General features: G+C 40.7%; 3 protein-coding genes and 1 long non-coding RNA gene across 6 annotated transcripts; 2 read left to right on the top strand and 2 right to left on the bottom strand.

Moving 5' to 3' along the window:
* si:dkeyp-75b4.8 (lipopolysaccharide-induced tumor necrosis factor-alpha factor homolog) lies at positions 1-7763 on the top strand. 2 transcript variants are annotated; one of them, XM_005460751.4, is made up of 7 exons: positions 2295-2607; positions 2644-2683; positions 2962-3118; positions 3498-3599; positions 4154-4225; positions 4721-4928; positions 5020-7763. In XM_005460751.4, exons 3-7 carry the CDS (start codon positions 2983-2985, stop codon positions 5123-5125), a joined length of 624 nt encoding a protein of 207 aa, XP_005460808.1. In that variant the 5' UTR covers positions 2295-2607; positions 2644-2683; positions 2962-2982; the 3' UTR covers positions 5126-7763. The 2 variants fall into 2 exon arrangements, with proteins under 2 accessions (XP_019215655.1, XP_005460808.1); XM_019360110.2 differs by lacking the exons at positions 2295-2607; positions 2644-2683 and adding an exon at positions 1-88.
* A 145-nt stretch (positions 7764-7908) lies between these two features.
* Positions 7909-15731, top strand: zgc:136472 (protein disulfide-isomerase). The gene is made up of 11 exons (XM_003455983.5): positions 7909-8377; positions 8505-8705; positions 9430-9554; positions 9645-9782; positions 10117-10224; positions 10956-11081; positions 14061-14258; positions 14353-14473; positions 15055-15236; positions 15394-15483; positions 15596-15731. The coding sequence occupies exons 1-11, from the start codon at positions 8209-8211 to the stop codon at positions 15677-15679; spliced, it is 1542 nt and encodes a 513-aa protein (XP_003456031.1). The 5' UTR covers positions 7909-8208; the 3' UTR covers positions 15680-15731.
* A 2621-nt stretch (positions 15732-18352) lies between these two features.
* Positions 18353-23489, bottom strand: LOC102076714 (vegetative cell wall protein gp1-like). Of its 2 annotated transcripts, XM_025907720.1 has the most exons (5): positions 23420-23489; positions 22632-22695; positions 19369-21336; positions 19118-19282; positions 18353-18893 (listed from the first exon to the last, which is right to left on the bottom strand). In XM_025907720.1, exons 2-3 carry the CDS (start codon positions 22681-22683, stop codon positions 20375-20377), a joined length of 1014 nt encoding a protein of 337 aa, XP_025763505.1. In that variant the 5' UTR covers positions 22684-22695; positions 23420-23489; the 3' UTR covers positions 18353-18893; positions 19118-19282; positions 19369-20374. The 2 variants fall into 2 exon arrangements, with proteins under 2 accessions (XP_025763505.1, XP_025763506.1); XM_025907721.1 differs by lacking the exon at positions 23420-23489 and having other exon boundaries at positions 19374-21336; positions 22632-22836.
* Positions 23490-23889: 400 nt separating this feature from the next.
* Positions 23890-25794, bottom strand: LOC102075700 (uncharacterized). The gene is made up of 4 exons (XR_267315.3): positions 25288-25794; positions 24912-25047; positions 24254-24414; positions 23890-24142 (listed from the first exon to the last, which is right to left on the bottom strand). It is a non-coding gene; the product is annotated as an uncharacterized LOC102075700 (long non-coding RNA).
* Between the last annotated feature and the right edge of the window lie 30 nt (positions 25795-25824).

Genomic DNA, 25824 nt, shown 5'->3' with positions numbered 1-25824 from the left:
AACAGGTTTAACAGGCTGTGATGTGATGACCATGATCAGCAATGGTACGTGTTTCCTCCTGCCAGTCGTTCTTCCTCATTTGCCCAAGGTAAGACCACTGCTCCGATATATCACACATTACACTATTTAATTAGCTGGTAATGAGCCATAAGGTTGTTGGCAGGCGTTATTGGAAATGTCTATGTGGCAGGGGCAGGTCTGTGCCTGTCTGGATCAGGTATCGGGACTCGGATGTGTCTTGTTTACATAAGAGCGAAGTCTCATGTGAGCTCGAGTGACTTGACTGCACTCAGCGGGTGCATTTCATGGCTGATACGCTCGGTTTTCTCTGATATAGGGGTAGAAAAATACATCTTTGCCAGTCAGAGTTGTGTTTACATGCTGTAATAATTCGGTGTCATCTTTATAAAAAGGCGGACGATGAGTAATACACGTTTAAAAGGGTGAATATTTCACACCAGTTTAAAAACAGTGCAACTATATTGAACTCATGCTATTTCTGAATGTGTACTAACAGTCTAGATTTTACATTTGTTTTTATTCTATAATCCATAAAAGGGATGAAGCTGCTGATATATATGTATCTGGCTTGTATAGTTACATTAAAACATAGCTAAGATTAATGTGTGTGGCACTATTAAAAACACTAAAGTATGTGAAGTATGAGTAAAAGACTGATTTACGCCATCACATGTTACACCGTGTGTACTGTTCTGACGTGGTCACTTTAAACCAGCAGTGCTAAACAATGAAAGACTGGAAAATATGTAGCGCCTTTCATTGTTTAGCAGTCAGGAGGAGAGATAATACAAGTAGCTATTACGGCAGAATCAGAGCTTCAGACTTAAAAGCAGTAATATGACACTCCGTGTTGGCCTGGCACACAAAGAGCCAAACCGCCACATAAACTACCTTACAACTGACTCTTTCCAGTGCGCCCACATTAACACCAGGATAAACGGAAAGAAGCTACTGTACACACAGCGCATTTCATTTGCAATACAAGCTGGAAAAGCCCAGGGTATATAAAAGAAATTAAATATATAATCCTTTAAATATAAAATGTTATTTTTTTCATTCTTAAAACCTCATATTTTGTTTTTATTCATTCACATTTTTTCCCCAGTTTCTCTGATTCAGTCCTAAACAGAGACAGAGCCTGTGACTGTGGATCATTGTTTGATACAGTCATTCATTATTATCACTGCTGTATGTCAGCTGTACCAAACCAAAGTTTGTCAGTAGCAAAGTGCAAAAAGTGCAAGTACTGCTTCAACTTTTGAGATGTCAGGCTTACACATGATTTCATGTCATTTTCTTTTTAAACAATAGTCTTTCGTAACAATTTATTAATTAATCGGATTACTGAGGCTGCATATAATACATGTTGTCTTGTCAATAAATGATTGCCCTTTTTGTATATATTGTACACTTTCACATGGTCTATTTTTCAGTTTTCTATATCTTGCCACTGGAGAGAGAGACGCCTAACAAAAATAAGTCGGACTCTGACTGGATAGCACAGTGATAATAGAGTGGAAATATGAGGGAAAGGAGTGGACACCAGTATGTGTGAACCTTGGTTCTTGTTAGTGAGATAAATGACATGTAATCCAGGAAAAATTACTTAGAAATCAAGTAATTTTGCTTAAGTCAATAGTGTTTTCACACACATAGTGTCCTTTGGATCCTTTATGACCAGGTAAACAACTTTAAGTAAGTAAGTAACTTTCCCAATAATCCAGTCCAACAAATTACTCCCAAAAGAAGAGAAGCAAAAGAAAAAGGGCATGACTGATTCCACGAATACTTTTATCACAATTCTGATAAGAGTCTCACATGACTTGTGTCACATGTTAAGAACCTAGCATGTGACATTAGTCATGTGTTAAGATGTTTAAATGTGGGTTCACCAAACACAAGATCATTGTCAGCTTATTTCCCACCAAATACTAGAAGATTGTGACGACTTATGAATGAAGATCAAAAGCACTACAACCTGTTTAAAAGTGATGACATTTAAAAAAAAACAAAAAAAAAAACATTTGATTTGTCACTGAAGGAAAAGCACAGATGTTATCAACAGCAGGAGCTACGTGACTCAGTAATTGTGAAGAAGAGTTTTACATTAATGCTTTTGGAAGTTTTGTCTGGAAAGCAAAACTTTACCAAATCAAACATACTGTCATGATCCTGGGTCATTTTGACCTAGCGTTTTGTGTTTCCTTGGAGTTCACTTTGTGCCTTGTGTTTTTTCTGATTTTGTAGTAGTTTAGGGTTGAATCGGGAGCTCAGTGTTTTATCAGCCCTACCTGTGTCTGTCCTCGGTGCTCTGTCATGTCCTCGTATTGTAAAACAGTCTGTAGGTTTCCTGTTTTACTTTGAAGGCTCGTGTTCTGGATTTCCTGTTCTGTTCTGAAGGTCTGTGTCTGTTATCGTGTTCCGCTTGTATCCTCAGGTCGTCTTGTGTATTAGAATCAGCTGTGCTCCCACCTGTATGTCATTACCTGGTCTCCTTGTTTGTGTGTGTATATATAGTGGGTGTCAGTCTGTGCCTGTCGTCGGCTCGTCTGTGTATCTCTGTGTACTTCTGTGTTCATCTGCGTCTCTCTGCATTCCCCGTATTCTCCGTATTCTCCGTATTCTCCGTATTCTCCGTATTCTCCGTTTCATATTACTTCAGGTTTGCTCTTTAGTTTATCCCAGTTTAGGTCTCCTTCAGTTATTTGCCATGCCTCACTGCTTGTTTGCCACCCTGCCACTTTTGTAAATAAACTTCACAGTCTTCATCAGTCGCTTGCTTGCATTTTGGGTCCTCATTCATCCACAACACGACTGCTGCCCCAGCCGTGACACATACAAACATATCTGCTTACAGACCTACATGATATCTGTGATGAAAACACACACACTTCAAACTTGCTCTTATCTACATTTCTGTTTTCCTCCTCTTTATGACAGAATCCTGTTTGACCTGTTTGGATGGACCCCCCTTCATATGAGGAGGCCAGTCGCCAACCTCCTGCTCTGCCCATTGCAGCATTTAACGCTCCCCCGCCTGCCTATGACGCCTCTCTCTCATCCCCACCGACACCTCCTCCTGCCTACAGGGAAGCAGGTGAGATAAAATCTTTCCGCTTCCTTTAACCCCATTTCTTGAGTCAGCTTGTGAGATATTGCTGACAGGATGTACACGCTAGGCAGATTACATATGAACATGTGTCCTTTTCTGTTTATGTTTTTGGCATACCGTATACATGAAATACCAGTTTTACCAGGCTGATTTGTAGAAATGTTGTCATTAAGTGTATTTATGCTTTTATTCTGCCAGACAACCACTTCAGTGCATTCTGAAGTAAATTTAAAAAAAAAAAAATTATTTAAATTATTACCTAAAAGCCCCCTTTAAGTTGTTAAAGGGTTTAAGTGTGGAAGGAAACACTAGTGTGACTGCAAAATAACATGTAAACATTTCTTTTTCTTTTTTTAAACCACAGTTACAGTTCAGCCAGATCCTTTTCCTGTCCTGTCTGTGCCGACTGCCGTGTCCTCGCCTCCCCACCAAAGCGCTGGAGTCATAGTCCATCCCACTACTCAAAGTATAAAGACCTTTAATGCACCTTTAATATTGACTTTGTTATGTACACCTGTTCAACTGCTCATTAACGGAAATATCAAATCAGCCAATCACATGGCAGCAAACCAAGGCATTTAGGCATGTAGGCATGCTCAGCAAGTTCAGTTAAGTCTCTATGTGCTGCACCCTGGTTTCACAATGTAAGAGCGTCAGTCCATATGCAGTCAGTATGTCTACTTACCAAATGTTTGTATTTTAACCCCAGAGTGCCTATCGTATCATATTTGATCCATGAGGTTTTTTGAGTTTTTGAGACTTCTATGTGATGCCGCGTGAAAAGCCTAAACAGCACTAGAGAGAGAAACAAATGTAACAAATATAATTTCAAAGTAAACTCATCTATGTAAATGAATATGTTTATTTTTCTTTTTTTTTTTCTCAGAAGGTTCACAATATTTTCAAAAATCTTGAATTTTCTGGCAATTATTTCATGGTTCAGGCTTTAAGGGTCAAAGTGTAAATATTTAAAAAGCTACATTAGCTTTAAGCATTTCTTTTGGTTTTTCTGTGTTACAGTTAATCCGCATGCTTCTCGTGCTCGCGCTGCTGCTTCTGCTCCAGCTGCTGCGTCCTCACGTTCCCGACAAGGCAAGTATCAAGACTATATCTTCACTATAAGCATGATCTCCTTACTGCTATTTACACTTACTGGCCACTTTGTTAGGTACACCTTTTTATCTGTCTGTCAATGCAAGTATCTCATCAGAAAATCACAGGGAGGTAACTAAATGCATTTAGGTATGCAGATATGGTCAAGATAACATGCTGAAATTGAAAAGGAGCATCAGAATGGGGAAGAAAGGTGGCATTCGTTGCTTTGAATGTGACACGGTTATTCTCGTCAGACAGGCTGGTCTGAGTATTTCAGAAAAAGCTGATCTCCTGGGATTTTTCCACACAACCATCTCTAGGGTTTACATAAAATGGGCCAAAAATATCCAGTGAACTGCAGTTCTCTGGATCAAAATACCTTGTTGATGCCAAGCTCATAGAAAGGCATCAGGAAACAAGATATGCAGAAGAGCATTTACCTTACCTGTTCTTATCTCCTTCTAATAACTTCACCTGTCTCCTGAATGGCAGCTGGTGCTGCACCGCGGGGCAACAGCAGACAAACTCAGCCAATAGCAGTAGTGAGCCAGCCGCAGCCTGTTCCCATAGCTGTGGAATATCTGAGAGGTGCCCCTGGTTTGGTGCGCTGCCCACACTGCAGTCATCTTGTAACCAGTAAGGTCACACATGTACCTGGGACAGCTGCTTGGTGCTGGTGTGTCATTCTTGCAATGGCGGGGTAAGAGCCCAAAACACTCACACAGGAGGAGTATTTCACGTGCACCAGCTTGAGCAGAGCTTCATCCGCGTTTTCTGTGCTTGTGTTTCAGGCTCATCTGCGGCTTCTGTCTCATTCCATTAATGGTACGGGGAATGCAAGACACACATCACTCCTGCCCACAGTGTGGAAACGCTCTGCACGTGCACAAAAGATGACCCCGTGCTGATTAATTAACCTTACACATCGAAGTGTGGACAAATGAACTAATGAACTTGTGATGCTAGTGTGACATCTATGGCCCGGAGTCATGTGGAGACTTTTGTTACAGAGGAACTCCAGCTCACCACACATACTACCACAGCTGGTAGCTGTACTGAGACATTTTTCTTTTTTTTCACACTTTAAGGCACACGAGCAGAAAAGCATTTCTAAGATGTAAATGTGAAAAAGAAATTACACAAAAACACTTTTCGCACTTTCTAATTTTGCACAAATGTATTACAGTGTGAGGTCATTTTGATTAAATGACACACCGCAATAACACTTTACACTCCCCTAAAGGTACAGTTTGACGTGCAAGTGCAGGACAGTCCTTCTTCATTGCAGACAATGGGATGCACCCAAGTTTAACACACATTTGTCCAAATTCTACCATGAAAAGAGTTTTACAGCTCTGCACTAAATTCTTTTATCATTTATAATTAAGCTTTCATTGTTTTTTAATCAAACTGACTGTGATTTCTATATCTGAACACGAAAAAAACAAAAATTTGATGCTTTTCAGATTTACTGAAGTTTTTAAAGTACCTTTAACTGCCTAACTGCACTATTTTACTCTTAAGTGATAGTTAGAAAAAAGGTTATGTGGTTTAAATTATTATATTTATTATATCTGTTATTATTTCATGTGAGAATGGTGACCTAACTCTGCTGCACTGCTTTCTAAGCAGCTGTAACCAGTCAGTGGGACTGACTCATTCTCTGGTGTGGCTTTGGTCCAAATGCCAGCCACGCCTGATTGAAACCTGTTCCTGAACTGATTTACAGGACTTCAATTTACTTAGCAACATGTAAAAGGTTTGTTTACACCAGCAATGTTTACTCTCTGACAAGTAAATGTTTAGCTTTACAAATATGTTATGTGATCAAAAGAAAATCATAAATAAATAGAATTCCTTAAAGTGCCTTAATGGGTGTGATATGTTGGAAATCTATCACATAAAAATGGTCCAAAGAAAGTACACCCTCTTCAAATTCCAAGGTTTTTCTTATTAGGAGATGATAAAAAATGTTGAAAAAATGTTGGTCTTTAGCAGGTCTTGAAGTTGAAGACTTGATAGATGATAAATCAATGAGATATTATTCTGTGTCTCATTTAATTGGCAAAAAATAAGCCAAAATGCAGAAGCAGTGTGTGAAAAACTAAGTAAAACCTTAGTGTTTCTACAGAAACTTGGAAGGTAAGCAGCAGGTGCTGCTAATCACATGCACTTGATTAACTGATCATCGCACGTGAGCACCTCTATAAAAGTAGAGGTTTCGGGTGTTTGCTGCTCTGAAGCATTCAGGTGTGTGTTGGCACAATGACAAACAGTGATCTTAGAGACACCGTTTTTATTTTCCATCAATCTGGAAAGGGTCGTGAGGTCATTTACCAACAATTTGAAGTCCTTCATTTTACAGTGAGGTAGAAAACATTCAAGCCAGCTGCTAGTCATCCCGGAATGGACATCCCAGCAAATTCACCCCAACATACAGAAGATCCAATAATCAGAGAAACTGCAAAACATCCAAGAGCTGCATCTCAGATTCTACAGGCCTCGGTTAAATGTTACACTTCATGGGAGTACAATTCGAAAAAGACTGATCAAGTATGACCTTTAAACCTGTGGAGTGGAGTGGAATAAAATTCCTCCACAATGGAGAGAGGGACTTATAAAGGGACACAGAAAGTGATTACTTTTAATAGGTTGCGGCTGCTAAAGTTGGTTCTATATGCTACTGAATCATGGGATGTACTTGTTGTTGTTAAAACCTGATATGCAAAACCTTCGAGCTGACAGGTGTACTTTTTCCTTCCTTATAGCAACTGTATGTGTAACTTCTGTGTAGCAGTTTGTTTGATTTCAGTAGTGATTTTATTTTTAATCCCATTACCTTTGACTCTGCACCAATGTTATAATTTAAAATGAGGCCTATTAAAGAATAAAGGAGGTGTGTATTAGCAGCTACCCTTTTCAATTTTGTTTTAGCACAGGTATCTTAGCTGCACTGTAAATGTGGAGTAGACAAACACAACTTGTATATCTTACCTGGCTTTGGCACGATTGGAAAAGTTTTGCAGCTAGTTGGCTATCAGTCACTTCACTGGAGACCAGCAAGTCTGACCAAGAAACAATCCAGCACAGAGGGAGCTTCATGTGAATCTCTCAGAATATGAACAACAGGAAAACCTGTGTGGTGCTTACATTTACTAACCAGCTGAAATTAGCTACTCTTGCAGACGAAATCAAACTCAAACTTCAAACTGGCTGCAGGTAATGGGGGTATTCATCTATTTTTTTAAGCACTCTTCTGGTATTTTGCTGTTTATATCACCAGATAAAACGTTCTTACTTACCTGATTACGATTAAACAGTCTTTATAGAACATAATTTGCCAGCTTAAGTGATCCTGGTACTGTTTCTATTCTTTAATGCTAAGCTAACCATGTGACTGTAGCAATTGTTGTACAGACATTTTTCTTGTTATCTAACCCTCTGTTAAGTCCAGTATAAAAAAACAGTGTGATAAAATGATATGACAGTGTGGGTTCAGGAATGTAAAGGCTGTTAAATAAAGTGATAAATGGGCTTTCTTTGCCTGCCTTTAATGCTGTAGTGAATGTTTAGTATCTCTACCAAGTTGAGGTCATGTTTCGTTACTGGACCAAAAACAAAACATGCATTTATGTATTTTTGAGGGCAAATGGGTGCAATTTGCATATGAACACAAACAACAAATGTGTGAGTAACTTCCTCTTTTATGTCTGCTGTGTGACCTTGTACAGGCAACAAAGTTAGGGTTTAGCGTTTAGATACTAGAGCCTGATATGAACAGCAGCCAATAGCAGACATACAGCAGTGCTCAGATAGGAAAGTTAATCAACTATAGGCTGATGGGTCCAGGCGGCAGATAACGGAAGGATTCACAGTTATACCTCCTCGGCACTGATACACACATCAGACCTCCCTTTCACCACTCCCTCCGTACCTTCTTGCCAAGCTTGTCCAGTTTGTCAGCGTGAGACTGAACCGCCATGAAGAGGCTTTTGCTGCTGTGCGTGACGGCCTTCTGTCTCGGCGTGTGCGTCGCCGCCGACACGAAGGAAGACAAACAGTTCCCAGAGAAAGATGGAGTGTTACAGCTGAAGAAGGGGAATTTCAAAAGGGCGCTGAGAAAGCATGACCAACTCCTGGTGCACTTCTGTAAGTTAAACATCAAGCCTCGTACAGATGACCTTTGACCTTCATACTTTCATATGCTAAGCGCACAAACGGGCGATTGCAAGGTGTGTAAGAAATCAAATCCTTATTTCCTCTGCGTGTCTGTCAGTTGCCCCTCTGTCGGGAGAAAGCCAGCGTGTGTCTGCAGCGTTCCAAGGAGCTGCAGCAGAGCTCGAGGGGTCAAAGGTCAAGCTGGCAGTGGTTGATGTGTCAAAAGAGAAGGACCTGGCTAAAGAACTGAACGCGACAGGCCACCCGGTAATCAGACTGTACCTCTCCGGAGATAAACACAACCCAGTAGCCTGCCCTGGTACGTGCAGAAGAGTTTCATTCATCCCATTTATTCTTTTAACAAGAACAATGTACATGATATGACATGACCCAGAGGAGTAGCTCTAGATATGGCATACTGCTGAAAAATAAATGATCCACACTTATTTTATCATATGGCAAAGTGGCTGAAAAATCAGGGTTCTGATTATTAGGAAACGGTAGAGAAACAAAGAGATGCTTTGTCTCTGTGGTTTGAATCTATCTTCCTCTACCTCTGTTCGAGGGCTTTGTCCTCTAGTGCTCTGACTTCATCATGATGTTGGCTGGCACCACCGATGGCTAGATGCTGGGTAATAAAAACAGCAGTGAAAGCCCTGGCTGGAGTCATTATGTTTTCATGTGAACCATATATCTTTAAAGTTATCCAGCACAAAGCTTAATTGCATTTTTTGTATGAAAGTTTGCTCTTATTCTGGAAACATGTGAAAAGATCAGGATGAAAGAGGCACATGCTGCAGCTAAGTTGTTAAAGCTGACACCCTGTCATTAAATTTTGCCTTGAACTTTTCAGATATGTGTCTCTTTGAGTTAACTAGCCTGCCATTTGTTGTGAAACACCAGTGGTTAGAGTTTACTGGCTGTTGTTTCATATTTCCTGCAGAGCACCAGAAGTTTTTAGGATCCACTCAGCTGTTGAATCTTAGTTGTTTGGGGTAAAATATTAACGGTAAAGTGATTTGTTATCTTGGATTGTCCTGAAGTTCCTCAGAGCTCGGCTTCCATCTTGACCTGGCTGAAACGGAGGGCAGGGTCAGCTGCTGACCTCGTCACTGATCTCAGCCAATCAGAGGCCTCAGAAGAGGTGACAGTGGTTGGATTCTTTAAGGTAAAACAAAAGCCTCGCTCGATTTCCCTTCTCTCTTATGTTGCGCATCTACCGCACTGCGACAGTTTCTATGCGTTTGCGTGTGAGCAGGAGCTGAACCACGAGTACGTCCAGGTGTTCTACGCCACAGCGGTCGAGCTTCCTGACGTCAGGTTTGTGGTGACGCAGGACGATGACGTCATCGCCAAATACGGCCTCACACATGATGTTGTTCTGATGCTCAAAAAGGTTCTTTACGCACAACGCATACAAACACACCCGTTCACAAAAACAACACTAGCTGTGACATTGCTCTATGTGAAGAAAGGTTTTAGTTCTTTAGTTGTTTTTAGTTCTGTTTAATTAAGAGAAATTAGCTGTGGGTGAATGCCATAAAACATGAGTGAGATTTTAAACATAAACCTCACTGTGAGCCTTCAAAAAGACACGCATAACTGAAAGAAATCTTGATGTTGCATCCAGAGTTTTACAAAAGAGGCGTAAATATATAAAGCAGACTTGTTGGTTATAGTCTTCCCTGTGATACTGTGTGTGTTTGTGTGTCTGTGTGTGCCCACTGCAGTCTAAGCTCATCAAGGCTTACAAAATGACGCCCGAGACATCTACAGGGGTCCTGATCGTCTTTATCACCATCTACCAGATGGACCCAGTCACTGAGTACACCGGGCAGGTAGAGTGTTGTGTGCATGGTGTATTTTCACACATATACAACAGCTACAGGAACAGTTTGGTCTGAATCCACTGGGATGGTTTTCAGGGAAAATCTCTGCTGACTGAAATCTAATTGCTGTTTTCATGTAGGCTACACTTGCTGAGCAGTTTATTAGGAGCACCTTGCACCTTGCAGTGTAATGCAGCTCTTCTGCCATAAACTTTTATGAGGCTATTGTTGACATTGCCCGAAAGGTGATTATTCTACTTTATCTTTATCACTGAGGTCGTCGTTGGTGGTGGTGGTGGTACTGGATCACATTATGTTGAAAATCAATTTTAATATTTATCCACCTCTTTGGCATACATGACGCTATATTAAAAGGTGTTTTTATACTCCGAAAGAGCAATCAAGCTAGTTTGCACAGCACTTTAACTGAAGTTTAAGTGCTTTTTATCACATGCGTTCACACTCTGATGGATGCACTGGAGGTTAGATACCTTTCCCAAGCTCACTTTGGCACGCAGAGCTGGAGTTTGTTGTCCTCTTTATCCACCCTGACCTCCTCCCTTTGCAGTTAGTGGTTCAATTACAACTTAATGTCTTCATTTGCACCTGTTATGATCATCTCAGCCAGTAGAGGGCTCTGTCCATTGAACTTAAAAATGTGCTGAGTTGCCTTACATTAGTGCCAGCTGAAATCCAGCTTCACTGCTCAAGTGTTTGAACTGCTTTGTCTCCTTTTGCAGACAGCCTCTCAGATCTTATCGTCGCCTGTGTTAAACCACGCTCTTCTCTTTGTCAACAAAAGTTCAGAAGACTTTGATGAGATTTTCTCTGCCTTCAGCACCGCTGCAGAGACATTCAGGATGAAGGTACACAACATATGTCTGTGCATTTTTGGTCAGTAATAATGTATTTTCACCCTGACCTTGACTCTATCACGTAAATACACTTAATCCTCACCTTAAACCTACTTTTTACCCAAACCAGTTCTTTACTAAGGTCTTGTGAGGAATTTGGCTGCAGAACAGCAAATCATAAACAAATGACCCTATCTGACCCTTACTCTATTCCCAGAGTGAGAGAAGAATGAATACAGCACATAGATTAAGTTTAATTTTTCCTTTGTTTTTGACCATATTGTTTAGTCCATTCTTACATTTTCACTCAGTCGTACGAGGGTTGTTTGAAAGTGAGCGGTTGCCAGAATGTTTCTTCCTGGGCTCTCCAACTCAAACTGCTCTTTGCAGACCCTTTTCATAAGTATCCCTGCAGAGCACGTCGGCCTTGTTGTGATGTACGGGAGCATCTGAGGGCTGTGGAGAGACTTTATCACAGTAGATGTCTTTCTGAAAGTGCTGTAACTAAGTTTAAGAATATAATCCACCCACTGTTATCATCTTCAATGCCCTGCACCAACATAGAGCAGAGCAGCTATCTGAACGCCACCCCAACAGAGGTCGATTATCTTGTTAATAACTTTGCCTCCTCACTACGTACGACTCTGGATACTGTAGCTCCTGTGAAAACTAAGGCCTCAAATCAGAAGTACCTGACTCCGTGGTATAATTCTCAAACACGTAGCCTAAAGCAGATAACTCGTAAGCTGGAGAGGAAATGGCGTGTCACAAATTTAGAGGATCATCATTTAGCCTGGAGAAATAGTTTGTTGCTTTATAAGAAAGCCCTCCGCAAAGCCAGAACATCTTACTATTCGTCACTGATTGAAGAAAATAAGAACAACCCCAGGTTTCTCTTCAGCACTGTAGCCAGGCTGACAAAAAGTCAGAGCTCTACTGAGCCAACAATCCCTTTAACGTTAACTAGTAATGACTTCATGAACTTCTTCACAAATAAAATTCTTATCATTAGAGAAAAAATTACCAATGATCATCCCACAGATGTAATATCGTCTACAGCTACTCTTAGTACCATCAATGTTAAGTTAGACTCTTTTTCTCCAATTGATCTTTCTGAGTTAACTTCAATAATTAATTCCTCCAAACCATCAACGTGTCTTTTAGACCCCATTCCTACAAAACTGCTCAAAGAAGTCCTGCCATTAATTAATTCTTCGATCTTAAATATGATCAACCTATCTCTAATAATCGGCTATGTACCACAGGCCTTCAAGGTGGCTGTAGTTAAACCTTTACTCAAAAAGCCATCTCTAGACCCAGCTGTCTTAGCTAATTATAGGCCAATCTCCAACCTTCCTTTCATATCAAAAATCCTTGAAAGAGTAGTTGTCAAACAGCTAACAGATCATCTGCAGAGGAATGGCTTATTTGAAGAGTTTCAGTCAGGTTTCAGAGCTCATCACAGCACAGAAACAGCTTTAGTGAAGGTTACCAATGATCTTCTTATGGCCTCTGACAGTGGACTCATCTCTGTGCTTGTCCTGCTAGACCTCAGTGCAGCGTTCGATACTGTTGACCATAATATCCTATTAGAGCGATTAGAACATGCTGTAGGTATTACAGGTACTGTACTGCAGTGGTTTGTATCATATCTATCTAATAGACTCCAATTTGTACATGTAAATGGAGAGTCCTCTTCACACACTAAGGTCAATTATGATGTTCCACAGGGTTCAGTGCTAGGACCAATTCTATTTACATTATACATGCTTCCCTTAGGCAGCATCATTAGAAGACATAGCATAAATTTTCACTGCTATGCAGATGACACGCAGCTCTATCTATCCATGAAGCCAGGTAACACACACCAGTTAGTTAAAGTGCAGGAATGTCTTAAAGACATAAAGACCTGGATGGCCGCTAACTTTCTGCTTCTTAATTCAGATAAAACTGAGGTTATTGTACTCGGCCCTGAAAATCTAAGAAATATGGTATCTGACCAGATTCTTACTCTGGATGGCATTACCTTGGCCTCCAGTAACACTGTAAGGAACCTTGGAGTCATTTTTGACCAGGACATGTCCTTCAACACACATATTAAACAAATATGTAAGACTGCTTTCTTCCATTTGCGCAACATCTCTAAAATTAGAAATATCCTGTCTCAGAGTGACGCTGAAAAACTAGTTCATGCATTTATTACTTCCAGGCTGGACTACTGTAATTCTTTATTATCAGGATGTCCTAAAAACTCCCTGAAAAGCCTTCAGCTAATCCAAAATGCTGCAGCAAGAGTACTGACAGGGACTAGAAAGAGAGAGCATATTTCTCCTGTTTTGGCTTCCTGTTAAATCCAGAATTGAATTCAAAATCCTGCTCCTCACATACAAGGTCTTAAATAATCAGGCCCCATCTTATCTTAATGACCTTGTAGTACCATATCACCCTATTAGAGCACTTCGCTCTCACACTGCTGGCTTACTTGCTGTCCCTAGAGTATTTAAAAGTAGAATGGGAGGGAGAGCCTTCAGTTTTCAGGCCCCTCTTCTGTGGAACCAGCTTCCAGTTTGGATTCGGGAGACAGACACTATCTCTACTTTCAAGATTAGGCTTAAAACTTTCCTTTTTGTTAAAGCATATAGTTAGGGCCGGACCAGGTGACCCTGAGTCCTCCCTTAGTTATGCTGCAATAGACGTAGGCTGCCGGGGATTCCCATGATGCATTGAGTTTTTCCTTTCCAGTCACCTTTCTCACTCAGTATGTGTTAATAGACCTCTCTGCATTGAATCATATCTGTTATTAATCTCTGTCTCTCTTCCACAGCATGTCTTTATCCTGTTTTCCTTCTCTCACCCCAACCGGTCGCAGCAGATGGCCCCGCCCCTCCCTGAGCCTTTCTCTGTACCTATGAAGCGCCTTGAGGCGACTTTTGTTGTGATTTGGCGCTATATAAATAAAATTGAATTGAATTGTGTATGTTTGTGTGTCAGATTTTGTTTGTGATGGTGAACGTGGCTGAGCTTCGCAATGGCAGAATTATGGAGTACTTCCGGGTGCGGGACTTTGAGGCTCCCCTAATCCGACTGGTTAACCTGTCAAATCACGTGACCTACCATCTGCCCTCTGACGCCCTGAACGTAGAGATCATAGAAAAGTTCTGCCAGGACTACCTCGAGGGCAAAGCTAAGGTAAGTCCCACTCTCCTCTGCTATGTGGCACAGAGACAGAACCCGGGAGGCAGCTTGTCTTTATGTGTTTAATGGACTTGTGTATTTTTAACAGCCTAAGATGCAGAGCGAGCCGATACCTGAAGGATGGGACCAAAAACCAGTGAAGGAGCTGGTGGGGATGAATCTGGAGAAAGTTGCCTTTAACCCAGACAAGACTGTTTTTGTCCTGTTTTGTATGTAAACACTGTTCATTTTAATATCATGCTTTAATTTGTTTTTCTTTTTAAAGAGGGCCCTAAGTTATACTGGGAGTCATTTGTGACTAAAATTGGCGACCACCCTCTGAATCCCATAAGCTAAACAGCACCTTCAAGCCTTTAGATTTAAAATGCACATGATTTGAGTTGTTCAGAGTGTATTTAAAGGGCTCTGAGAGTATAAGGAAAAAGATTCTCTAACATGATGAGTCAAAAAAAGTGTTTGAACAGATCTGCCAGGCAATACAAACACTTGAAGAAGTCCCCTTCAATGCAATGATCAGTTAACCTTTCAGAAAATGAGCAAACCAACACAAGCAACCAAGTCTGTGCCGATCCTTTATGTAGTTCAGCTAAAACCATCACTCAAATTCTATTTAAGATCCATAGACAGACTGCAGAGGTACATCCAAAGCAATGTGTTGAAATTTGACAGATTAAAAAAAATGATGCCCTTATTTAGGGCATTTGATACAAGGAAAGTTCAAATTTATGTTGTGATTAAAAGTGCAAACAGTGAAGGCTTCCTAAAGTAACCGTCTGTGTTTGTATTTAAGATCTGCCCTACAGTAAAGAGTCCCGCGCTGTGTTTCCGCTGTGGGAGGAACTAGCTGAGGCCTTTGAGGAGCGCGAGAACGTGATCATCGCTCGTATTGATGCTTCAGCCAATGATATCAACTTGTCAGTGCAGGGCACGTACCCATCACTCTGCTTGTTTCCTGCTCTGTATGCTGAAAGGGTATGAGGCAATTATGTCTTTGGGCACATGACGATTAATGGTTTTTATTAAAGCCCATGATGTCATCACGAAAAACAGATTTAAAAAAAGGAATTATTTGCTCTTTAGAGGAAACCAGGCTCATTACAGTGAGATCTCTGTGTGGTCTGTGTCGTAGGTGGTGGTTTACACTGGAAAAAAGAAGCTGAAACCCCTGATTAAGTTTGTAGAGAAGGAGATGGAGAAAGCCAAAAAATACAGAGCTAAGGTGAATGATCTTCCTTACACTTGTGCCTTTGTGTGTTTTATAGCTGTCTGTGTGTTTTAGAGCTGCCTTTTTCTTTCAGTTAAAAATATACTTTTCTCCTTTGTGTATCCAGGAGGATGAAGACAGGAGGAAGTACATCGAGGCCATGGAAGCTGAGGAGGCAAAAAAAGCCAACAACACCAAAGATGAGCTTTAATACAACAACAAAGACGTGTGTGTGTGTGTGTGTGTGTGTGTGTGTGTGTGTGTGTAAAATGATGCTCTTTAAATGTTTCTAAATAAAAAAATACTTTTTCTTTTTTGATTCTGCATTAAAGTCTCGAAACATCATTTTTGATATTTAATGAAACTTTAAATGGAAAAGGTTGAATACCGAAACAAGACACAGTATGTGCATACAGCTAAAGAGTTTGACAAAATAACGGATCACCGTCCACACGTAAAGAAATTCAACTGTAGGAAAATATCATATTACACAGTTATAATATGGAGGCACTACATACTCTATCTATCTGTCTGTCTGTCTGTCTGTGAGCTGACACAGTCTCTATGGAGATGGGGTTTTAGGGGGATAACAGTAGGAGAGAAGCTGCAGAGGTGTGTGAGACTGCAACTCTGCTTACATGTCCCAACACTGGATAGTCATGTTTCAGGGGATTTCATAAATTTGCCAGATTTCTAGAAATAAGAGCTGCTTCATCCAAAGTGAGATTGTCTCCCAACCAGACCAGGTTTCCTCCAGAAAGTTTCCCAATTATCTATAAAGCCCACATCATTTCTTGGACACCAGTCAGACAGCCAGCAATTTAAGGAGAACATGCAGCTAAACATGTCACTCCTGGTCTGATTGGGGAGGGGACTACAGAGTCTGACATTGTGTTTGCAAAGTTACACACTGATTCAATATTGATTTTAGTGACCTCTGATTGATGTAACCGGGTGTCATTATTGCTGATGTGAATTATATTTTTACTGAATTCAGGTTTACCGTCAGCCAGCAGTTTTAAATTTCCCTCAGTGTCGCCTGCTCTGGCCCCTGGAAGACAACTGACTATGGTTGCTGCTGTCTTCACGTGTCTCAGAAAAGAATCACCAATTACCAGAGTTTGATCCCTGGCGGGTGTGTCGCTGAGTGGGGAAAACAGTTAGACACATGAACAGGTTGGTGGTGCATCAGGGCTTCTGTTTATGCTTCCTCCTGACCGTCACCCAGCCATCATGTTTTCCCGTCTGCTCAGGATAAGCTGCTGGGAGACAGTTAGCAGGGCCTACGCCACCTTCCACTGCTCCGGCTACAGGGGCCTGACCAGCTACGGGTTTTCAAGGGTGGGATTTCGAGCGTCCAATTCAGCAATCCAGGCCTCCAGAGCTGCAGAAAGGCCACATTTATTACAAGTATCATTACTGCTCATTAAAAAAAAAAAAAAAAGCATAACTCCTTCTCCAGAGTCAGAGGAGTCTTCCACAATAATTGGGTTTGACATATCAGGTTAAATAAAGACTGCTGAGGAGGAAGCATGGCTTGGGCCCATCTCAGAGCTCACCCTCGCAGCAGGATAACCATGAATGCAATTTTTGCACAGTCTGAGGAACAAATTCTCCTCTGTTGATGAAACACTAGGAAACACTGTATGAGGAAACCTCCGTTCTTTTCACTGGTAAAAACTTCAGGTGTAGGAAGAGGCCTCTCCTGAGGTACAACCTCCCTGAGCTGTGCTGCTGACCATGTCCATCGTTTTATGACCACAGTACACTCATCTTATAACGGATGTCAATCCAGCAGATTATCTTTGGTATGTGGTGGATCAGGAGATTTGCAACATGGATGCAAAGCCGACAAATCTGAAGCAACTGTGTGATGCTATCATGTCAATGTGAAACTAAATCTGCGAGGAATCTTTCCAGGTCTTTGTTGAATCTGTGCCACAAAGAATTAAGGCAGTTCTGAAGGTGAAAGAAGGTCCAAAACAGTACTGGCAAGGTGTAACTAATGAAGTGGCCAGTGACTGTATTTAGTGTCTAGATGTTTTTTTCAGTATTTTATTCACTTAATAGCAGGACAGAATACCACATGACTGTGGCCTTGTGTTATACCCTCTCTGCTGCAGTGATGCTGCAGACAAACACAAACATGATCAGACATTTAAGAAGAGCCTCTTAAAGATGAAGGTCTGTGTCTCTTGACCTAAACACATAATCCAGTTAAATCTACTTTATGCTCATTAATGCCCCTCACACTGTAACTTAAAGTAATAAATTGGTTACTGATTAATTACAGAAGTACGTTTGTGAGCATAAAGATGTAAGCCTTGGACCATCGGGATGAAATGTGGTTGGGAAACTTAACAAGCATTGATAAAGCTTCATCAGCAGCTCGAGCAAGAGCTCAAAACCTTCGATCACCACGGGTGGTTAGCAGACTGTGGTTGCACCATGCAGCCTAACAACATGCAGTAAATTGCAGGTTAAAGCAGTCTCCTTACACATTGTTAAACGAGGGAAGGGAACTAATGTGGCTGTCACATTACCCTTTTGTCCCATTTCATCCCAGGATTTGATTAAATTGCTGCTCACTTTCTACAGTACTTAAAACTGATCAGTAGGACCTGAAACTGCAAACATTCAAACATTCAGGCCAAGTAAGAATCGGTTGTTGAACGTATTAATCTTCTACAATAAGCAAATGAATAAATAAACAGGAGAAAGTTACAGTGCTAACAGAGTCATGCAAGTTTTTGACAGGGAGGTTAAACTCATGCAAATTAGCTTCACCCAGGCTCATGAAAACACTGATAGCAGATCATTTGTGTCAGTGTGTCAGGATGGTTTATATTTGAGCTTCTTGTTCACACAGAACAATTTTTCTTCATTTTTTAACGATTACCAAAGTCTGTGAATCCCCAAATTGTTCAGTTGTTCTTTTTGCTCCCCATGAGGTCACTTTCACCATGTGACAAACACAACACCCCACTGTACACACTCGGGCCACCAGCAACTTTCTACATCCTCAATAAAAAGCTGACAGGTTGCAATGATGTTCTGAATAACTTATTAAGAAAACAACTAAATGCACAGAAAATATTATGAAAACTGGTTTATTTTATATCTCCTAGTTTGAAATGAAGCAATAACAACATGTATAAAACATCACAAACTGCAATATTGTAAAAATGCTTATGTCCTGCTGATGCAATGGAGACATCTTCCAGTGACAGGCTTCATCCGTGTGTGTGTGAGGAGGCTCCTAAACCCACCGACACAGAAGTGCATGTTCACAACTCCCTCTGTGGAGGTGGGGTCAGGTCCCTCCTCACCCAGGGTGAGGAAGGGTGGTGCTGTGGCCAGTCAGGTATGAAGTGCAGAGAGTGGATCGTTGGTCCTCTGTGCAGCTCTGTCCACTCTCAGCTTCCCTGCAAAGCAATAACACAAGAAAGACATCATTTTAACACAAAACAGCATTTCCATTGTTGGTAGCTGCAGCATGTTGTTAAAATGCAATTTTAAACTCAACATATACACACAATAACTATAAATAAACTTACACCTACAGTACTGTAGGACGATGATTTATACCAGCTATTGGAAGGATTTAGTCTTCAAGACAGTTTGTAGCCAATGTGAGGTGATAACTTACATAGCTGGAACACAGCACCACTCCAGTTTGTCATTTGGTCATCCATCCTTCTCATCGGGCTGGGGTAAGGCTGTCTTCTGGGTGGAGTATCTCTCTTTGTTAGCTCCGTCTTGGACGTTGAGTGTCTGAAGTGCTGAATGCTGGGAGAGGACAAGTGTAAAGCACCTGAAGACAAAAAGACAAAAAGAAAAGCATGAATTCACAGATCACCGAGTTGTTCAATTTACTTTTCTTCTGTTAGGTGTTTTTACCTCACCTCTGATCCCTCAGCCACAGGCTATACCTAATGTAAAAACAAGAGACTACAGTCAGTTCACTACATCATTTTTAAAACTTTTCTAAATATTTGTGTTGACATTAAGTACGGACTTACCTTTGTCCTGCATGTTGAGCTAGAGCTTGAGAAAAAATATGTAAGTCATTTAAATAGTTACCTGTGATATTAAGAAAAATAGAAGTAACAATACCTAAAAAACTACCTTTCAGTCACACAGGCAATGTCACATATTAAGAAAAAAAACAATACATTTCACACGTGTTAGTTAATATTCTTTAAAAGTCAGATATTCTTAGATAGCTGTCTTACAAACATCACAAAACACAAAGGCTTAAGTTAAACATTACAAATTTAATTAAAAATTAAAAGATATTTACAAGAAGCTGTCCTCAAAGCAAGAAAGTGTCTTACAAACACTCCAAGACGCAAAAGCCAACTTAAACATTACAAAGTTAATTAAAAACTAAAAGATATTTACAAGAAGCTGTCCTCAAAGCAAGAAAGTGTCTTACAAACACTCCAAGACGCAAAAGCCAACTTAAACATTACAAAGTTAATTAAAAACTAAAAGATATTTACAAGAAGCTGTCCTCAAAGCAAGAAAGTGTCTTACAAACCCTGCAAGACGCAAAAGCCAACTTAAACATTACAAAGTTAATTAAAAACTAAAAGATATTTACAAGAAGCTGTCCTCAAAGCAAGAAAGTGTCTTACAAACACTGCAAGACGCAAAAGCCAACTTAAACATTACAAAGTTAATTAAAAACTAAAAGATATTTACAAGAAGCTGTCCTCAAAGCAAGAAAGTGTCTTACAAACACTCCAAGACGCAAAAGCCAACTTAAACATTACAAAGTTAATTAAAAACTAAAAGATATTTACAAGAAGCTGTCCTCAAAGCAAGAAAGTGTCTTACAAACACTGCAAGACGCAAAAGCCAACTTAAACGTTTAAAGTTTAAAAACACGTTCTAACATAATCTAATCAGAGTCACTGTCATCAAGTGAAAGGCTAAAAGGCCTCTCCCAGAAACGTCTGACTCCAAAAGAACCTGAGGATGTTGAAGGGGCATCGAACGTGTCACTTACCACCTTGCACCTCTTTGCACTTACCTCTTCAGTGCAGATGTCTTCTCTGCTTCTCTTTGCTGAGGAGGTGAGAGCTGAGGTTGAAGGAGAAGGAGAAGGAGAAGCTGTGGGATCAGCAGAGGAAGCAGCTGAGGGAGAAGATAAGAGAGCAGGTGAAGAAGAAGCAGCTGAGGGAGGAGGTGATGGAGCAGGAGAGGAAGCAGCTGAGGGAGTAGATAAGAGAGCAGGGGAAGAAGGAGCAGCTGAGGGAGGAGGTGATGGAGCAGGAGAGGAAGCAGCTGAGGGAGTAGATAAGCGAGCAGGGGAAGAAGGAGCAGCTGAAGGAGGAGCAGCTGGGACAACGACTCGAGGGAAGAGTAGGTCGTTGGCGAGGCTGAAAGACGGCATAACGAATGGGGCATCACCTGAAGCAAAAGGGTTAAACCAATCCTGCCAATTGGGAGGGAGCTGGATTTCAGAGTCCTGTGCTTCACCAGAAGCGGGGGAGGGTGAGAAAGGGATATACTCACCATACTCACCTTCACTGACACTCTGGGTATCAGAGTCCTGTGCTTCAACAGAAGCGGGGGAGGGTGAGAGAGGGATATACTCACCATACTCACCTTCACTGACACTCTGGGTATCAGAGTCCTGTGCTTCAACAGAAGCGGGGGAGGGTGAGAGAGGGATATACTCACCATACTCACCTTCACTGACACTCTGGGTATCAGAGTCCTGTGCTTCAACAGAAGCGGGGGAGGGTGAGAGAGGGATATACTCACCATACTCACCTTCACTGACACTCTGGGTATCAGAGTCCTGTGCTTCACCAGAAGAGGTGGTGCTCGGGCGACTGTCATCCAGGATCCAGATGTCTTCAGGGCGAGGAAACAAGTTTAAAATAACATTAGGAATGTAATAAACACCAAGTGCTAAGAAACAGACCTACATCTGTTAGTTTGAGCAGATGATGAGAGAAAAGCATTTTAGGCTACATTTATGTCAGACTGAATGACACTTCTACTTGTTCATGCAAGAAAAAAACAACTAAGTCAACTAAGTTCACATCATTAAGTGAAGCATCCATTTTTAATAGAAGAGCTCCAAACCTCCACCAAGGCAGCTCACTCTGTGAACTTTTAAGGTAACACTATTGTATTTTGTGTACATTCATTTTGTTTTATCTGTTCTTTGTAAGCCTTTATGCAAACACTATGTTGGAGTAAGTACTGGATAATATGTACTGATTTGTAAATAACTGGACATGAATAGCTTATTGTATAAATATAGTACAGTAAATTTATAACTAACTAATTCTTTCATTAACGATGTAACACATTTTGAAACCTCATCAGAGGTTCAATATGTGGATGCAAACTATAATGTAACATTTAGACTCCCCATCTCCCCCTAAATGTTGCCAATACAAACAAAGGCAGTACAACTGTAATCACAGTTTTAAAAACAAACAAACATTTTAATAAAGTTTGACTTTATTTGACCTTGAAGGAGAGGTCAGAGGTCAGATGTAACGTGATATTTTAAATCTTTACACAGTACTATTATATATTGACCACAGACTCCACACTTTTAAGAATCATAGCTTCTAAATGATAAAGATTTTTGTTCATTTTTGACCAATCACAAAGTTAACCTTTAAGTGGATGTAAGCTAAATTTACATAACTGCACTCTACACCCCTACAAAGTTTCAAAGTTTTTGCCAGCTATGATGTTTACAAAGAATAACAGGCAAGGAAAAGTTACCAAAAACATAACCTCCTTGGCAGAAGTTAAAATTGCAAGCACACAAAGCTCTGCAGGTATGTCTGAAAACCATGGTGAAGTAAAAAACAAACAAACACAGAGACTGATTTGGGGGCATTTTACAAATTTTAGTCCATTAAGCTATTTTCAACTATTTCATTAAAAAAGTGTCAAATTTGAAGCCTTCAAATCAAAGTAACAGCTTTTTTTCAAATTCATACACAAGTCGTTAATAATTTCTACACCTCTCCAGGAAAATTTAAAGCATACAAACAATTTAGGAGGAACAATCTTGGAATACACATATTTTGATAACATTAAAACTTGATATTCACACTCGAACTTATTAAATTATTACAGACATTTAGTGACTCTTAAAATAACTGAAGAAATGTTAAAAGTACCTGCAGCGAAGTCCAGGGGACTGTCGAGGAGTCGGGGTCCACGACGAGCCATCTTCAGGCTTTGCTGTTAAGATGAAAAACAAGTACAAACGATCCAAAGATGAAGTACTTGTTGTCGCTTGCAAGTAAAATCCGCTTTCAGAAAAATATTTTCCAAAACTTGAACTTTCCACAGGCTGAGGTTGGAGCAGGTCAAAACAAGTCCAATAGCAAGTGCAAAGGGACGAATGGAACCTTGTGCAGCATTTATATACCCTCGGCAGGCTATGGTTACGGTTGCCAACACGCGTGCACGTGCACGTGATCCAACTATATAATGGAGCTCACCGCAATGTAATTTACAGTTAATTCATGATCATTTACACTTACTGCCTTTGTCAGCCTTTATGTAGCATGTATACTAACCATGTAGGTATAGGTATATCCAGAAATAAACACAGATATTAGAAAGCAGCAAATCAGTAACTGCTTGAGTGAATAACAATAGCATATAGCTCATGCTAATATTACATCTTGACGTTTTTCTTTTCAAAGCTAACAATAACTTAGCGTTCTCGCTACTCACGATGCTGTAAAACAGGTATATGTTAGCAATGACAACATTTAACAAATGATTTTAAAATGCTAGCCGTGCTGATTAGCCTTAGGATTGCTTGAGGTCTTGTTTCCAGCTCTAGTGGTCATAAGCGAACTTAGGCCTGTGCCAGCCTTTAGCACGAAAACCAATGTTGTAGAGCTCACTACTAATCTGACAAAAAGCCTTAGAACCTAGAAACTATGATACTTACAACTTTGCTATGTTTGTGTCATAACATATAGCAAGACCCCATAACGATAACTGACACACACACCCCCGACCTTACATACACAACACAGACATCACATGGGGAGACAGGTCGGTAGCATTATGGAAAAACACTGAAATGTATAATACAATGGGCAAGTCGAGGAGGGGAAAAGAGAGACCTCTACTCATGCTGGGCTCCTATGGGGGGACAGCATGAGTTCAGGAAACAAAAAAAACTCCTCTGCACAAAGAGCACATAAATGTCCACATCACAACATCATGAAGCACGTGACAAGCAACAGGGGTGGGTAAGGGGTGAGAAGTAAGCCGGTCCAGACACTGCCATCCTGCCCTGCTGGTGTTATTTAATAATTTATTTTATTTATCAATCAATTTAAAACTTTATTAACCTTTTCAATAAAACAAAGTCTCAGATTTAATTAATCTGAAAATAAGTTTAAGTTTCCCATAACTTTTTATTGCAAGTTACATTACTGATATAATAAAGATAAAATGTTTGTATTGCTCATCCACAAGTGCAGTCTCTGGCTCAAACACAGAAGCTTGGTATGTCTGGTTGTCAGTCCAGACATTACTGCTTGAATGTCTGTCATGAATTTAGATAATCCAAGTGCAATTGCCTGAAGTCTTTAACATTGTCCCAACTTCTCTTAAGTACAGTTTCTGCAGATGTGGGCTAGATATGCTCATCTCTCCTGGTGTCCTGCAAGGAAACAACCACAATTTTTAGAATACAAAGTTATATTTGGTCTACTTATTTCATTTATCTGTGGCCAAGTTGTGGGAGAAGCAGCCTAAGCAGAGAACTCCAGACCTCCCTCTCCACAGTCACCTCCTCCAGCTTATCCAGGGGAACTCCATCAGGTCCTGGGTCTGATCCAGGGCTTCCTCCTGGTTGGACACGGCCAGTACACCTCACCTGGGAGACGCCCAGAAGGAATCCTTGTCACATGCCAGAACTACTTTAACTGGCTCCTTTCGATGTGGAAGAGAGAAAAATACAGAGAAAAAAAACAACAGTCATATGACCTCTGATGAGCACGTGCTTTGGCAACAGTGGGAAGGAAAAACTCCCTTTTAAAAGGAAGAACCCTCCAGTAGAACCAGGCTGAGGGAGGGCCAGCCATCTGCCAGATCCACTGACAGTGGTCTTCTTACTATTCCACAGACCCATTTGAAAACAAAGGGGGATTGTGCTTTTCAAACTCTAGCTCCAATATTGTAGAACCGTTTACCTCCCTCGCTACCCGCCATCATCTCTGTGGCTTCTTTTAAAAAAAAAGCTTAAAACACATCTGTGTAGGGTATCTTAGCACAGTTTACTTGGGTCAGTTAGGTCAGAATGGAGATATGGACATTATTTGTATTTGTATTGTACAAAGAGGCAAGAGCATGATGGTGATATAAAAACTGAGTCTGAGAAAGAAACAAATGGATTATACTGCTAACATCTGCACAGACAGCATGCTTACTCGGAGCTTGGCTAGTTTTGACGTCTATGAGGACCCCAACCCAGGAGCCAGACCTTCAACGGGTAACGAAAGCCGTGATGAGCAGTCAGGCTGGCAGCATTGTCAACATTCCTACCAAGGAATCTCGACAGTGTCCCTGAGGGGCCAAAAGGACCGCAACTTAAGAAAATGCCAACAAATAGAAAAACACAGGAAAAGCAGACAACACAAGTGAAGTAGGAAAAAATTAAAACAAATTAGAAAATAGAAAAACAAAACCAGAATAGTTTCTAGGGACACAATGCTAAACAGCTAATAGCAAGCATGTATTATATGAATCATGTGATTTTAAATTCACATTGCCTTGAATCTTTTCCCCCCACAACACTTAATGTACCGTCTGCTTCTCTTGAACGTGTCTCAGTGCGGTCCTTTTTAGGTTTTGTGCCAGTGCAAGGGCTGTCGAACGTTTAAAAGTAATAAGCTTTTGTATGTGTGGATCTAGAGCAAAGTGAGTGAAAGCGAGAGCTGTGCGTCAGTATCATTCATTCATCTCTCCTCACTATTTCCCCTCTTTAAGGACACAACAAGACTACATGCTTGTTTGGCCTGTGATTTTAGACAGTTGTTGGGCAGTTGCTAGGCAACGCGGTGACGTCGTGAGCACGCGAAATGAAAGTTTTGTGGAGGTGAATAGACGATGTTGTCCTGAAATCTCAGTGATAGGCTGCTGTGCTAAGGTTTATCCATGTATAAATGCAACAAACTGGAATCTGTGAGCCAGGAGGAGCAAACAAAGAGCAGAGATTTCCTTTAACATGGGTCCCAGTTCACTATGGCTGTGATAATTCGTTGTGCAGTTTTTCAGATTTATTAATTTATTTATTCTAAATTAAGCGCCTATTATTTGGTTTTTTTAATATTTTTATATTTG

This window comes from Oreochromis niloticus, linkage group LG6 (genome assembly GCF_001858045.2).
Source record: "Oreochromis niloticus isolate F11D_XX linkage group LG6, O_niloticus_UMD_NMBU, whole genome shotgun sequence".
In the NCBI taxonomy this organism is placed as follows: Eukaryota; Metazoa; Chordata; class Actinopteri; order Cichliformes; family Cichlidae; genus Oreochromis; species Oreochromis niloticus.
Note: the sequence above shows the minus strand (reverse complement) of the source record. Positions and strands in the feature narration are given on the sequence as shown.

Coding starts and splice junctions, on each gene's coding strand:
- si:dkeyp-75b4.8 (XM_019360110.2), top strand. CDS start 2,983: ATGGACCCCCCTTCATATGAGGAGGCCAGTCGCCAACCTCCTGCTCTG. Junction 3,600..4,153: donor AGTCCATCCCACTACTCAAA/GTATAAAGACCT, acceptor TCTGTGTTACAG/TTAATCCGCATGCTTCTCGT. Junction 4,226..4,720: donor GTCCTCACGTTCCCGACAAG/GCAAGTATCAAG, acceptor CCTGAATGGCAG/CTGGTGCTGCACCGCGGGGC.
- zgc:136472 (XM_003455983.5), top strand. CDS start 8,209: ATGAAGAGGCTTTTGCTGCTGTGCGTGACGGCCTTCTGTCTCGGCGTG. Junction 9,555..9,644: donor CAGTGGTTGGATTCTTTAAG/GTAAAACAAAAG, acceptor GCGTGTGAGCAG/GAGCTGAACCACGAGTACGT. Junction 14,259..14,352: donor ACCTCGAGGGCAAAGCTAAG/GTAAGTCCCACT, acceptor TATTTTTAACAG/CCTAAGATGCAGAGCGAGCC.
- LOC102076714 (XM_025907720.1), bottom strand. CDS start 22,683: ATGGCTCGTCGTGGACCCCGACTCCTCGACAGTCCCCTGGACTTCGCT. Junction 21,337..22,631: donor TCCCCTGGACTTCGCTGCAG/GTACTTTTAACA, acceptor CTCGCCCTGAAG/ACATCTGGATCCTGGATGAC.